The sequence below is a fragment of the Mya arenaria genome, chromosome 7 (assembly GCF_026914265.1).
Source record: "Mya arenaria isolate MELC-2E11 chromosome 7, ASM2691426v1".
Classification (NCBI taxonomy): domain Eukaryota; kingdom Metazoa; phylum Mollusca; class Bivalvia; order Myida; family Myidae; genus Mya; species Mya arenaria.
Window position 1 is genome coordinate 28,409,660 of NC_069128.1, and position 16,470 is coordinate 28,426,129.

Consider the following 16,470-nt stretch of genomic DNA (forward strand, 5'->3'; position numbering starts at 1 on the left):
CTTATATCAACCCTTATCGGAATGATCAACTTAGTACTATTTTATTCAAGTCATAATACAAGGGACCAACATTTTACCTCGTTACGTCGATGCTGAAAATGACAGGTCAACTTAACTGGAACATGAGTCATCGTTTGGTCCAAATTGATGTATCAAGCTCATTTTTGATCAAATTCTGACAAAACAACAGTTTTGAACAAATATCTTTTCACAAATAGCGTAACCTAAGTTTATCATCTTATGTTTTGTTTTTATTTGCAGCATAATCCGGGATTGTAATCATACTAATGCCCTTGTCAATTGTAACCACTGCCCCGTCCACCCCTCGCCCTCGTTCCAGGAGTATACCGGGGACAACGGAGGCAACGGGCTGTGTTTTTACCTTTCAGGTGGCCCCGCAGTGCCTAGTGAATGTGATTTTGCTTCATATTGAAAATAGTCGGGATTGGGCCTCACATAGGTATCCGGGGTTGCAGGGCCATTTGGCAGGGATTTTACCAGCAGTGTGTCCCTGCAGGTCGGGTATTTTACCCGGGTTTTGAGAGGCCGGAAGTCAAAGTCCCCGCTATTCCGGACTTGGGGGGGGGGGGGGGTGGTCATATACAATTGGCTGGTGCATAAAGCATCTAAATAACCAAAGTACTCTGAAAAATACCCTTATTCTTTTTGTTTTAATAAGCACATGCCATTGCATTTCCTGTGATAATAAAAACAAAATTTAGTCTATGTTATATGGAGTCTGATGTTTGAAGATGCCTGTGTAAGTGATCATTTTTTACAAATCCAAAATCAATATGTCTAACTAAATACAGTTGCAAATGATGTAAAAATGATTCAGGTAGATTTATATCAGTCGTTTCAAACTTTTTACTAAAAGCAGGGTTATTTCTTATTATGAATGATCGTCATATTAAAGTACGTTTTAAATATATAAGAAATTAGATTTATCCTTATAATGTTTGTACTAAACACGGATGAATAAATAGTATGTATTCCGACATTTTCCCGATGTCCATTAGAGGTTCAGTTCAAGATGGCATTAAAATGGGTTTAAGAGCAATTATATTGAACAATCTTTCTTATTTATATTGAATATAAGGAAAAATATATTTTTCGCTCTTCGCTCGCTTCGGTTTTATGAAAACTGACAATTTTTTTATTTATTTTTTTCACTCGCTCGCTCCAATTTTTTTTGGCAAAAATCCGAGGAACGAAACATTAACTTGGTGTGGCCTTATTGTAGGTAGACATTCCAAGGAGCGTACCTGAAGCATTTTGAACTGTACGCCCGTACACTTGAGCGAGATGTCAACATGTGAAGGTATTTCTTTATTTTGGTCTGAATATGTTATATGTGGTGGGGTAGGGTGGTGTCCCCTGCCTAAGGATTCTTTTTTTCTGTTAGATCTAGACCTTCGCAAGCTCGAATTTTAAGCAACTATTGCTATGTGTGTTTCCCGTTTCGATTGTTATCGAATCGGACTCGAATAGCTTGTAAGACAGGTATCAAAAGACATTAAAGAACACATGTTGTTGTTGTTATTTTATTTTTTAATTCATTCGTACAATATTAAAATACATACATGTTACCAGGTTAAACTTTACACGAGTGTAACATTTTGAAGCAGCAGTATCATTCAAACCGTATCATAACAAAATCGTCTTTCATTAATATCAGCTAAAAGCAAACGAAAGGCATTGAATAGGAAGTGTAGTTAAAGTAAAATAAAAACTCAGTAGTAATATATATTAATCAATGATTAATCAAATTTAAATGTATAACTAGACAATGTCAATAGGTCTTAATGCAAACTTGTATTGTTGCTGGTTTGTTTAAGTCTTTCAATTATGAATTACTGAACACCACTCTTACATTTGAACTACTCAATATTTCAATATTCTTTACTCAGATGCTTGGTTGCATATTAAATAAAACTTTTAAGATTCACGCGCGCGCGCGTGTGTGTGTGCGTGTGTATGTGTTCTATTGTGTTTTAATGGAGCCAACGTTTCAAATAAACCTTGAAACCATGGCAATTGTATTTAATTTTGTATATTTATATATCACATAATAATTATGTTAAAAAAGCATGTACAGTCGAACCCCGTTGGCTCGAATTTGCGTGCCTTGAACACCTCGTTGGCTCAAACTGGATGTAAATGACCGATTTCTTCATACTTAAGGTAAACATTCCTGCTTGGCTCGAATTTTGCGATGCTCGGGGTGTTTTCGCCGTTCCCTAGGGATCGAGCCAACGGGGTTCCAATGTATTTTATTTCAGAAAAATAAGATTATACAACTGAAAAAGTTGAAAATACCATACTCACAGTTAGTTTATGATTACTATTGGCAATTTTCCTAGCATGCAATTGTTAATTATCTAAAATATATTATGTTCAAATTTATCCAGGAATGGCACTAATTCAAAAGTACTATTGTAAATATATATATATTCTTCTATATGTTGATTTTAATAGGTTTTCAGAGATCTTCTGTGTCTTATATGTCATCATCATCATCATCATCATCATCATCATCATCATCATCATCATCATCATCAAAAACGCATCCTCCATATTTAATATTGATCAGGTTGTGGTGCATTCACTAGTGGAATGCGCGTGCGACAGTCGTGCGATTATGGCCCAACAGTCATGGGTGACTCGTGTGTGGCTCGCACATCCGTCTCACGACTATATAGCATGGCCCGGTCTGTTGCATGCCATTTAATCGCGAGATTTTTTTCAGTAGAAATAAGTTCTGTGTCGCCATACAATCGTAATGACATTTCCATGTCCATCCTCCTGGTAAAGGTCTGCAGCGTGGAGGCCTGTAAAGCGACCACGCAGGAAGTATGAGATGCTGTTGTCATCGCAGGTTCAGGGTCAGGAGAACCCGATCGGCTCCCTTACAGGTCGCCCCTCAGCGTGCCGTTGTTGAATATTCCGGCGTCAGATGCGGATCCGTCTGCGCCAACGTCCGCCCACAGGAACGTTAAGTTGCCGTCAACCACTCCCAGCAGGACTATTGAGAAGTACTCTTTGTAATTGAAGTGCCTGATGCCGGTTTTCTAATGTGCCACGATGGCCACATGTTTGCCATCGATGGCCCCACAGAAATTCGGAACCGGTCTACCTATTGATGCCCTCCATCACGCATCGTCTCACCAACGCACTCATTACCGATGGCCTAGGCAACCTCTGATTATGTTGTGGGGGACACGGACACGGGGCCAGGTTGTGAGAACTGTTCCCTGAAGCCATATAGCGCGGGGTGATGGCCATCTTCAGCCCAGGCTCGAGAGGGGTGCGGCGGCTTCAAAGTGAACCATCACAAAATTTGACAATTTTGCATTGACATTCTTAAAGCTTTTAAATAAATTGCGACTACATAATTGGCTTGGTTGTTTTTTGAGTGTTTAGCTCGTCATTTTTACAAAAAGTCTAAAAAAACTGAACAACTATTAATGCTATAAAAAAAACAATTCCACAACTTGTCAGTATGTTGGGCTCCCAAAATTCAAATATTGGAGGCACTATTTTCACCTTTTATAAACAATAACAAAAGGTTTGAAAATGTTAATATGTTTATTTCGTTTCCAGTTACACAAATATCGGTGAGTTTTAGTTGCCATAAAACTTGCAATTCCAATGTGCATCTGGCCCAGTTTATTAAAGTCCAGACACATGTCTAGCAGGAAGCAGGAAATGAAGGCAGTATGAGGAAACAAAAACCCATCATCCTTCGACACAGAGCGCGTTTGTTGTTTTTATATATCTAAACATTTGTGAAACCATTCTGATCTGGTAATCACAAAGCTTTGTACCATGCTCATTGCTCATTACCATTTATCTCAGGTGACCATAAAAACGATCGAATAACCAGGTGTTCTCAAAAGACAAGCCATTAATAGTAGTGAAACAAACTTCAAATGAAGCAAAGGGCTTAACTTCTTTCTAGTAAAGGAAACTAAAACAACGTGTTTTTTTTTAAAAACAACAACAGGAATACAAATACAAACTGTATTCACAAACGCAGTAACTGTGCGTTTTTTTAACAAAACATACTTCCTTGTCTTTATAGAAAACAGTATTCGATGAGGCCACGATTTCGCTTGCCATAAACGTTTTAATTCATAGGCAATTATTTGTACATCCCACGTTTGAAAGTGCATGGGTGTAACATGTTTAGATAACCGACTTAACCAATTGTATTCTGATGTATAATATTAACTTGTATGCAAGGCTAGAAACAAACTATTTGTTTGCCATTTTGCCTGAGATTTAAATCCCAGATTCTGCTAAGATGTTTATAATAATAATAATAATAATAATAATAATAATAATAATAATAATAATAATAATCATTTAAATTATAAAGTTAATTATAATCATCATTCGTTTCGTACTTTTATTGTATATACATGTATATATTTTTTGCATTGAAAATGTGTAGAAAAATTGTTTGTGCATAAAGCCAGAAAGTGGTTATACTTTTAATAATAATAATAATAATAATAATAATAATAATAATAATAATAATAATAATGTACTTATACATATAAGTGATACATATCATGGTAACAAATATAGTTGCTATTAAATATGCACATGTAAATAACATTTTTTATCGATGACAAGTTTTGTTTTATTGTTCTCTATTTTGTTCCGCGGCATCCTATTCTATATAGCCGTTTTACATTGCATTGAGTGATGTGATAGTTTGGAGTTCGAACATTCAACTACCTTACCTACCTTCTGTCGAATTCACGAAAAAACGTGACTTTAAATAGTGTTTGTCACGTAGATACGTATGTGTACATGCATTAAACTACTTCAGAGTGTGATTTCTTCACATGTGTACCTTTAAATCATACAACAAGACAAAAACTGAATCCCCAACTACCAACTGGTTGATCCCCAACTACCAACTGGTTGGTAGTCGGATTTTTGCGAATAACCAACTGTAAATGTTCGAATATCCAACTGGCGAATTTACAAAACATACACATCACAAAGATGTATCTGTGTACATGCATAAAAAACATTGGGCGTGTGATTTCTTGACATGTGTACCTTTTATCCATAAAATAAGACACCATCTGAATTCCCAGCTACCAACTGGCAACTCATCGATTTTGCCATTGTTTTCGGCCCAACTTTATAACCTACTGTTAAGTAAGGAAGATTGCATTTATCAATGATATACCTCGGTAATTATTAGGCTCATACTTTGAGCCAGACTTATGAATAGGACAAATAATACTTTCAGACCATCTATCAGGAAATTCACCCGACACAGTTAAATAATCGAGTTATAAACGGTAATGTCAAACCCATAGTAAATTTGATAAACTGGGCAAGTATAACATCTGGCCCTGGAGCTTTATCTACGGCAAGAGCGTTAATAGTTTGAAGAACTTCTTTTTCTTCCGTAAACGGTGTATTTGATGCATCATCTACAATTCCCCCGATTTCCCAGCTCATTTTCTATTCCACTGTGGACATTAAAATTTACATAAACGTTTCGAAAAGTGCTCCTTGCTGTCACGTTAAAAAAATGAGAAAGGATTGCTATTTTAATTTCCTATTGCTCGTTATTATAATTGCTCAAAACAATGTTTTATGTTTCATTTTGTACCTTCAGACTTCATGCTTCATGCATTACCACTTATTAAGTGTATCCTCAGGCTTCTGAGTATTGATAACAGAACCAATTAGCTTTTTTACCTTATCAGATCATGCCCCAGGAGTCGGGATTCGTCCCAATCTGTGTACTTGTGTAGTCTCATATCAGATAAACAGTTTTGTCTGAAACCAGGTTCTTAACCTGTTTGTTTAATGCTGCACTCTCACAGATTTAACCATTTGGCAACTTTTTTGTTGTCTTGTAACGAGCCAGTTTTAATGAAAACCAGTGATATAAGGCTGCTGACAAAAGTCAGATCGCAGATTTTTATATTTAAGTTACGGAAATATGAAATCTGCGATCTGATCTATTGTCAGCAAGGTTATATCACTGGTTTGCAGAAATTAACGCAAAAACTGGTTCATTCCAAGACAAAAACTAAAAAAAGTTGTCAAAACGGTACATATGTGAGAAGGCAGTTTTAAAACATAATCTAATTATCCGGTTTAGCCTGAATTGTGTATTTGACATTTACTTGGTATAAAATTTAATACATGTTCTTGTCTTAATCGAATGGGCCCTGGTGTCCTGCATATTTGGCTCGCTTAATTAAAGCAGTATTCATACCACGCTAAACAGCAGTACTGAAATTGGAGGGGGGGGAGGGGGGGGGCGTTACGCCCATCATCATGGGATGTTAAGTAGAAATTTACTGGTTAAATATTTTATAAAATAGCTTTAAAAATATCCATTGTAGCGCCATCACGAATGCTGGATGGAATATAAATCCAGAAGATTTTGGCAAAAAACATAACTTCCCATTGTTAGTTTTGTAGCAAAGATAACTAAATATGTTTGAGTTTCGGACCGTAATGAGCATATAGTTTTGTTAGTAAAAAAATCAAAACCTATCTTGGGACATCATAACTGATTTCTTCATGAAGCAACACATTTTGAAGAAGCTAAAAGATGAAACTACTTCAAATTAAGAACACATTGAGGACTTCATAACCCATTTCTTCATGAAGCAACACATATTGAAGAAGTTACAAGATGAAATTACTTTCAATTAAGAACACATTGAGGACTTCATAACTGATTTCTTCATTGAGCAACACATTTTGAAGAAGCTACAAGATGAAATACTTCAAATTAAGAACACATTGAAGACTTCATAACCCATTTCTTCATGGAGCAACACATTTTAAAGAAGCTACAAGATGAAATCACTTCAAAGAAAGAACACTTTAGGGACTTCAAAACCCATTTCTTCATGGGGCAACACATTTTGAAGGAGTTACAAGATGAAACTACTTAAATAAAGAACACTTTGGATATTTAAAACCAATTTCTTCATGGAGCAACACATTTTGAAGAAGCTACAAGATGAAATTACTTCAAATTAAGAACACATTGAGGACTTCATAACCCATTTCTTCATGGAGCAACACATTTTGAAAAAGCTACAAGATGAAATTACTTCAAATTAAGAACACATTGAGGACTTCATAACCCATTTCTTCATGGAGCAACACATTATAAAGAAGCTACAAGATGAAATTACTTCAAATTAAGAACACATTGAAGACTTCATAACCCAGTTCTTCATGGAGCAACACATTTTGAAGAAGCTACAAGATGAAATTACTTCAAATTAAAAACACATTGAGGACTTCATAACCCATTTCTTCATGGAGCAACACATTTTGAAGAAGCTACAAGATGAAATTACTTCAAATTAAGAACACATTGAGGACCTCATAACCCATTTCTTCATGGAGCAACACATTTTGAAGAAGCTACAAAGAAGCTACAAGATGAAATTACTTCAAATTAAGAACACATTGAGGACTTCATAACCCATTTCTTCATGGAGCAACACATATTGAAGAAGTTACAAGATGAAATTTCTTCAAATTAAGAACACATTGAAGACTTCATAGCCCATTTCTTCATGGAGCAACACATTTTGAAGAAGCTACAAGATGAAATTACTTCAAATTAAGAACGCATTGAGGACTTCATAACCCATTTCTTCATGGAGCAACACATTATAAAGAAGCTACAAGATGAAATTACTCCAAAGAAAGAACACTTTAGGGATTTCAAAACCCATTTCTTCATGGAGCAACAAAGTTTGAAGAAGTTACAAGATGACACTACTTAAATAAAGAACACTTTAGATATTTTAAAACCAATTTTTTCATGGAGTAACATTATGAAGAAGCTACAAGATGAAACTACTTCAAATAAAGAACACTTGGGGGACTTCATAACCGATTTCTTCATGGAGCAACACATTTTTAAGAAGCTACAAGATGATATTACTTCAAATTAAGAACACTTTAGGGACTTCAAAACCCATTTCTTCATGGAGCAACTCATTTTGAAGAAGTTACAAGATGAAACTACTAAAATAAAAACACTTTGGATAATTATTTTAAAACCAATTTCTTCATGGGGCAACATTATGAAGAAGCTACAAGATGAAACTACTTCAAATAAAGAACACTTTGGGGACTTCATAACCGATTTCTTCATGAAGCATTGTATAATTATGCAGATGACAAATACTCTTTCTGTGTGTGATAAAATCCTGATGTTGTGATGACCACTCTTGAAGAAGAAAGTAACATTTTGATAAACTGGTTTACTTCCAATCAAATGCAGGCTAACACTGACAATTTTCAGGCAATTTTAGTTGGCTCAAGGTCTGTTAAAGAAATAAAACAATTCAATATACTTAATCACACCATTGTTTGTAAAGAGCAAGTGAAACTTTTAGGTGTTGAGGTAGATTGTTTATTAAATGTTGATGCCCAGATTTCAAAAATGTGCAAAAAAGCTGCTAAGCAATTGAATATTCTTCAAAGACTAAGCAAATTTTTGACTACCAATACTAAGCTTATTATCTTTAAATCTTTTATCAGATCCAATTTCAACTACTGCCCTGTCGTTTGGCATTTTTGTAGCAAGACCAACACAGAAAAATGGAAAAGATTCAATACAGAGTTTTAAAAATTGTTTTTAATAATTACACCTCAACTTACAAAAATCTTCTTCATAGTGTTCAATTGCCAACATTACCTTTGAATAGGGTAAGATACATTGCTATTGAAACTTACAAATGTCTGTATGATATCTCACCAGAATATGTTCAAAACCTTGTAACTTTTAAGAAATGTAATTTTAATCTGAGATACGAAAACTGTGTAGACGTCCCATCAGTAAGAACAACTAAATATAAAAAAAAACCCTTTCCGCTTTGAGACCAGTCAGGTATGGAACAGCCTCCCAAAGGAAATGAGGGTCTCCCAAAACTACCTGGAATTAAGAAGGCTGATTCGCACCTGGACAGGTCCCTCTTGTAAATGTTCAATGTGTAAATAAGACCTTTTTGTTTTAAAAAATAGAAGAAATTGAGAACTATAAGATGTTGCACTGAATATCTTTTATCCTTTGTCTTAACGGAAAAGGAGTTTTGTCTGCAGTGGGATGGCTTACACCGACTGGACAAGATATGGGATTCAAATAACAGAAAAGATTTCAGCGGACTTCTCTGACTAAAATAGCAACTTATTAAATTAAATTACTTGGGCTTATATCTAATTATGGTTGTTCAAATTTATATAACATCTGTCAAACACATACAACTACTTGTGTTTTTCTTTCGGCAAGTATTTTGTTAAGGTGTTACGACTTTACTTTTTCATTATTTTCAATTAACATTCTTCTACAGTGATAGGTGCAATATCAAAATAACATGATACGTATCATACCTCCTCTAAGCAAAACTTGCAAAGTATTTTTCCTATCATGCTAGATTAATTATAAGTTTTTGTTGTATTTTTTTTACAAACTACACGTCGATGTACAAGGCTGCTATTCACTTGTATATTTTGCTACTTACAATTTTGCTCCTTCAATGTATATGATTACCCTTTAAGCTATACTGTTGAAACAACTAACCATTTTACAGTGGTATATCAACTACTGGAACCGTGCGCGTGTGGACTGGCCGTACAGCCGGGAAAACTTGTTGGTGTTATCACTGTTTACGATGCTCTAATCCTATTTTCTGATTTGTATTTGTATGCATGCTCCAATATGTGTTCGTTTTAACATATGTACTTTTATTTCCAGGTCACAAGCTCATTGTTATTGTTATTTGATATGTTATGTATGTTTGTTATTCATGTCAGAAAATAGCTCATTGAGCTAATGTTTCTTGTTAACACATACCCGACTTTAAATAAAGATTCTTGTATCTTGTAACTTGTATCTTGTACTTCAAAACCCATTTCTTCATGAAGAAACACATTTTAAAAAGGCTACAAGATGAAATTTCTTCAAATAAGCAACACTTTGGTGACATCATAACCTATTTCTTTATGAAGCAACACATTTTGAAGAAGCTACCAGATGAAATTTTGCCAAATCGGTTTCATTGAGACCGATAAGCATAAAGGAAATAACTACTCATAACATCTTAACCAACAAGAGGACTATTGTTTTTTTCCTAAAGAAAAACCCACATCAATGCATTTTCTGTTAAGTAACATCTTTATTTGGTTAATACATTAGTACTTTTTGACATTTTTGTTATTATCAAACAGCTCATTTTACTGTGTTATTTAATACCAAATTCTTCGCTTAAAACTCCAACTGAACTTAATTTCTGTTTTGACATGATATAAAAAAAACATATATGGTGAAAAGTTTATTTCAGATAAGAACAACAATAATAAACAATGCACAAAACTATCAAGCTTTAACAAGACAAAAGAACTTCAACTTTGTAAATGCACAAGAAAAATTGCACTAACTGAACGTTTCACAACCAGTAGTTTAAAGATTTAAATGAGCAATATTAATTTCAAAAATATGACATTTCATTAACCGAACTTCATTTCAATTCATTTGCAACTCCAATACATAAAAATAGTGGTTAACCTTCGTGAAAGCTAAGACTGATGGGGTTTTTCAGCATATTAAAGGGACTTGCTCGTGTTTTTGTATTACGCACTTTCTGTATGACGAAATTAAGTTTGGCAAATCATTAGGATTGTTAAAACTAAGATACCAAAAGTTGGAACCCTTCTTTGCTCAAATACCGACTTTGAAGACTACAAGTTTCAATGCGTTAATGGTCACTAAATTACAGCTTGGTTGCTGCTTGATTGATTAATTGACATAATCTCATGGAGTCATCCATGTATTGTTAAAAAATCAAAATATTCATTACTTTTGTGATAGTCTTGGTAGCCTAGTGGTGAAGGTGTTGTTTTTTTTTCTTGACTTGACAGACGTGGTTTCGCACCCCACTTAATCCAAAAGTATTTTAAAATACTATAAAAAATTATTTTTTCAATTATTGCAATTTCGATATTATAGAGTAAAAAAATAATAAAATAAGTGTTTTCAGTGGCAGTAATGGGAAAAATTAATTTTGGGTCCAAAAACATGAGCTAGTACCTTTACTACTAACTTATAACTTGCACGTCCTTATACCTGTCCATTAATATAAGAAATATTTCAAATATCACAAAAAGCTAAAATTTATGTATATACATTTAAAATTGTGCAAAGAAAACTACTTTATAATTTTAAATAAAAGAAATCTATATACATATTTCTATAAAAAAAAACACATGCAAACAAACACAAAAGTGACTGGACAAATAAACATTAACATTTAATACAAAATACAATGTAAATATTTGTGACCATAATATTTAGCCAGTGTACTATATTGACTCAAAACTTAAAAGCAAAGATTTTAAGGTTGAACAATGGTTTTATTTGGTTTTCATACTCTTTGTTAATTGACATATACAACCAAATAAAAAATATGGTTTGTAGAAAACATGGGATTACTTGCATTAGATCATTTTCACCTGTGGCCAGATTTTCGCAGATTGCATTACATAAAAAAAGTGAAATATAAATATTATACACAATAAAAACAAATTAACAGTACACATTAAAACACAAAATGAGATTCTTTAATCTTGCAGACTTGAAAATACAATAAATAAAAGCAACCATGTATTTCACACAACCTCATTTCAAAATTTGAGAAAAAAATACAGCAGATATAACCTTCATTTTTTTTTGCTGATGAATGAATGAACAATACCAGTGTATTATATAACATTGTGCATTGTAAATATCACCTATGTCACTTGTGCACCTCAGCTGTAAACATGCAATTTAATAAATCTTCCTGTTTGTGTGTGCATTATAAGTGCATATAGCTATTAAATAACTAGCAACTGTTCCAATTATAAGACTTCAATACGGTTAATCATAGAGCTCTTAGTTTGTCATTGAAAGGCTTTTATGAGTTGAGAATGTTAAAATTACACAGAATCAAAATATATCATACCAACTAAAAACTGTTACAACTGTTCAGTAATATCAATGGCATGATTGAGCCAAATTTCTTTTAAAGTTGCAATCTTACCAATATGCTATACACTGATAATAGGTAACATTCACATTGCCTAGTACATTATCATTGCCTAGGCTAGTATATTTGCATTGCCTAGGCTAGTACAATTTCATTGCCTAGTACTTTTTATTGGTTAGGCTAGTACATTATCATTACCTAGGCTAGTACATTTTCATTGCCTAGGCTAGTACTTTATCATTGCCTAGGCTAGTACATTATCAATGCCTAGGCTAGTACATTTTCATTGCCTAGGCTAGTACATTATCATTACCTAGGCTAGTACATTTTCATTGCCTAGGCTAGTACTTTATCATTGCCTAGGCTAGTACATTATCAATGCCTAGGCTAGTACATTTTCATTGTCTAGAAAATTTCTTCTCCTAGAATATTTTCATCGCCTAGTACATTTTCATTGCCTAGACTTGTATATTTCCATTTCCTAGGTTAGTACATTTTCATTGCCTAGTCTTGTACATTATCATTACCTAAGCTAGTGCATTTTCATTGCCTAGGCTAGTACATTTTTATTGCCTAGAAAATTTCTCCTTATATATTTTCATTTTCATTGCCTAGTATATTTTCTTTGCCTAGTTCATTTTCAATTTCTACTACATTTTCATTTCTTAGTATATTCTCATTGCCTAGTACCTTTTCATTGTCAGTATATCTTTATTGCCTAGAACATTTCAATGCCTATAAATGTATATTGCATAGAACATTTTTAATGCCTAGTACATGTTATTGCCTAGAATTTGGTCAATGCCAAAAACATTTGTATTGCCTAGTATATATTTCATTGCCTTATACACTTATATTGCATAGTTAATTAATTGCCTAGAACAATTTCAATGACTGGCATTTTTTCATTGCCAAGTACATTTTCATTGCTAAGAAAATTGACAACAAGAAAAACTGTGTTATTTGCCCTATATTTAAGATCTTGGTGTGGTCTAGAGAAACTTCTTAATATGAAAACATTTATCTTAACAAGAAAAACTATTCTTGAGGTGTAATGGACACTTTTCTGAGATGTAGAGGAACATTCTCGCTGTTGCTTGTATAAGTGTCAACATTACGATCAGTGATCGTATTGTCCAGCCCATCTGTGGGAATGGTGAGCTCGTCAGGGAGTTCGGTGTACAGAGAGTTTGGCTTGTAATTGTAGAAGAACGACATGATCATGAAGATGACGGTGTCGATGAACATCAGTATGGCAAATAGGTAGAATTCGGCCATCTGAAAAATGTAAGATAATATGCAAGAACAGACTACTCATGTACAAGGATATCAGAAACAGTTTATTATATCAACATTTACAAATTTAGTTTATACTAATTTTGTTTTAACTACATTGTGACGAAAGCTGATAGCTTATAGAATCACTCTCTAGTTTGTTTTCTGGGAAGAAACCAGTACTAGCCTCCATTTTGAGAGGTCATGAGAAAGTACCCCTGGTGGGGATTGAACCCACAACCTCTTTCGTGAGAGGTGGACACCATTACCACTAGACCACTCTCACCCTGTCAAATTTCCAAACAGCCTTAGAAAAAATGTTCCAAAAGGTTATAATTTTTGTCACCTATTAACAATTTCCAGGCTAAATCATTTTTTCAGCAAATGGGTTTGTATTCAAATATTTTCATACAACAATCAAAACAATGCAAACATGTGTCTGTCGGGTTTTTTCAGTACAAATAGGGGCATAACCCAACATGTTTTAAAGCCGGAATTTTAGCACTTGCGTGTTGTCACTTGCTGCATGCATACCAAGTTTCATTTGAATATCCTGAACAGATTTTGAGAAATGGTTGAGGTAAGAGTTTTTACAAACTGACACCACACCGCTGATGATGAAACCGAAGCACTCGCAATACCTTGATTTTAGTTTTTTTAAAAAGACAACCGTCAAATGAATACGCTTCTTATTGGAAATGGTATAAGGTGTTGAACGAGTTTTGAGTTATGGCCAAGTTTCAAACCAACGCCGACAATCACATCAAGGCAATTGAAAAGGAATACAGTTCTTACCTGAGATGGTATTGCATGTATGTTGGCCACAATGATGACCACCAGATCCCCCAGGGCTGTAGTGGATAACCACATGGCTTGGACCACTGATTTCATTGAGTTAGGGGCCTGAAATGATAAAAGCATGGTGTACTTTTGTTTCAGAAAAATAAAACATTTTTATTTACTTGTCATATTTTTTTTATCCAACAAGGATTTTGAGAAATTGGCTATTTTGGAAGAAAAAATGAAGAAAAGTGTCAACAGTCAAACACTAAGTTGAAAATTTCACTTAAATACAGGCCCTATAATATGTCCCTGTAATACAGGCCCTGTAACATGTCCCTGTTATCAAGGCCTTGTTATACAGCCCCAAGGCAAAGTGTAACTCTGAAATTAAGGGCAGCGTAAGCAGATGCAACACATATCAGTTTTCTCAGTCTGCCTATGAGCATAACTTCACAATTAATGAAGCCAAAAGGATAGGCCTTGTAAAAATGAACATAACGCTGGAAATCATCAAAATAAAGTCCTGCCATAGAAACAAGAGCTGTCATACTGTTATCTGAAAGTACTGGGGAAGGCTGATTTCCCTGGTCTGGTCCTTAAATAGTTCGCCTTTGAATATACAAATAAAGGCCCTGCCAACCAAAAATATGACCTACTCCACATTGATAAGAATGCACTGAGGAACTAGTCATAGCATGAACACTGTGTTTCCTTATACAGACTTATTTCTCGGAAAAAGAGGGAAAAGAATTTTCTAAACTAACCAACCTTAAAGTAAGCAAATGAAATCCCTGCTACTGAGAAGAGAACTTAGCCCACTGTAATGAGAATGCTTGGAGGAGCTAGCCATAACATGGACACTGTATTTCCTTATAAAGACTTTTTTCTTATAAAGCTAGGAGCAGCTTTAAAATAACGAACCTGAGAGTAAGCGAATGAAATCCCTGCTACTGAGAAGAGGACCTCGCCCACTGTGATGAGAATATACTGGGGCACTAGCCAAAGCATGGACACTGTGTTTTCTTTGAGGTCAACATACAGTGTCAATGACATCTGAAAGAAAAAGAGTAATGTATGCAATGACATGTGTGTGACAATTGTGATAATTGCTTTTTGAAAACAGCCCAGTGATTATTGAGTCTGTAAACAAAGTCTACATGCATTTCTTTGTCAAGGGATTTAGAGGGAACATTAATTTAATACATTACAATGGAAAAAGATGAAGATAGAAAACTATAAATCTTTGTGGAATATTTATAGGTGAATTAAATATTAGAAAGGCAAAGAAACATAAACAAATAACTCGTACATTTTTCTCATTTCCGGATATAAATACTGTGTAGACGCCCCCTGAGTTCAGTTGTACACTGATACCCATGTTGATCCACTTGTCATTAACAAGGTCTGGCACGAATATGCCGTACCTGAAGATTGAGAGGAAATATAAATTTGTGACTTTGTCAACAAGAAGTGTGAAGGAAAAAGTGACATATCTTTTATGAGGTATCTTGTCTCAGAATCAAGTAACTTGCTACCTTTAAATTCTTATTCAATTTGCTACCTTTAAATTCTTATTCAATTTGCTACCTTTAAATTCTTATTCAATTTTATACAAGTTTGTTTTGTACTTGTAGCCACATCTGATGGTTAAATTCCAAAGTAGTTAACACAATGATAATAATACTCAACAATTCAGAAACCAAGATGTGTAACAGCAGTGAAAATATCAAAAATGTTATGTTCACGCAAGTGAAATAACAGCAGTGAAAATATTCAAATGAAATTTCACTAAAAAGTCGAAAAATAAGAAAACCTATATTTGTAACTTACTTTGAAGGTTCCATGGTAAAAAATTCAGAGACATTGTACTGAGAGATGTTGTAAATGACGCCCATTTTTCCATACTGAAGATTATCCCTCGTGTTGGTAATCAATGAGATATGATTTACTATAACGTCTGTTGTTGAAAATATGCTGAAAAAAAACACACACATATACATTTTTCCCATCAATCACAACTTTTTTCAAGTCAGTTAAAAACAATTGCTATCTCTGGATGTGATTAATATCCCCACTATACCACCTTGAAATAAGAAGTATCACTGGGAGTGATGTATGTTCCTTATGTCAGTGAGAAAGCATCAATAAAGGTTATTGTTTTGCATTCTGCTGTATAGAAATAATAACTATAGCATCTGCTAAATAAGGCATGATTTTTTTCTCCAGTTTTTAAAAGCATAGCTAAGTTTTTTATTGAGTTGACATCAAAAACCTTATAAATAGATTGAAGTAAAAAAAAAACAGGCAATTTATTTTTGACTATAATTATATTATACAAAAAAAATGTTTCTTTTGCATATCACTTCTCCTT

The 16,470-nt window shown here is 34.0% G+C and overlaps 1 protein-coding gene across 2 annotated transcripts in view; it reads right to left on the reverse strand.

Moving 5' to 3' along the window:
• Positions 1-10,336: 10,336 nt before the first annotated feature.
• The window catches only part of LOC128241758 (solute carrier family 15 member 1-like), a 37,770-nt gene continuing 31,636 nt past the window's right edge, over positions 10,337-16,470 (reverse strand). For both annotated transcript variants that reach the window (XM_052958831.1, XM_052958832.1), the window contains exons 19-23: positions 15,930-16,073; positions 15,409-15,523; positions 15,021-15,152; positions 14,112-14,219; positions 10,337-13,319 (exon numbers count right to left, since the gene is read on the reverse strand). In XM_052958831.1, the coding sequence (XP_052814791.1) occupies positions 13,080-13,319; positions 14,112-14,219; positions 15,021-15,152; positions 15,409-15,523; positions 15,930-16,073 (739 nt within the window). In that variant the 3' untranslated portion in view covers positions 10,337-13,079. The remainder of the gene's footprint in view (positions 13,320-14,111; positions 14,220-15,020; positions 15,153-15,408; positions 15,524-15,929; positions 16,074-16,470) is intronic.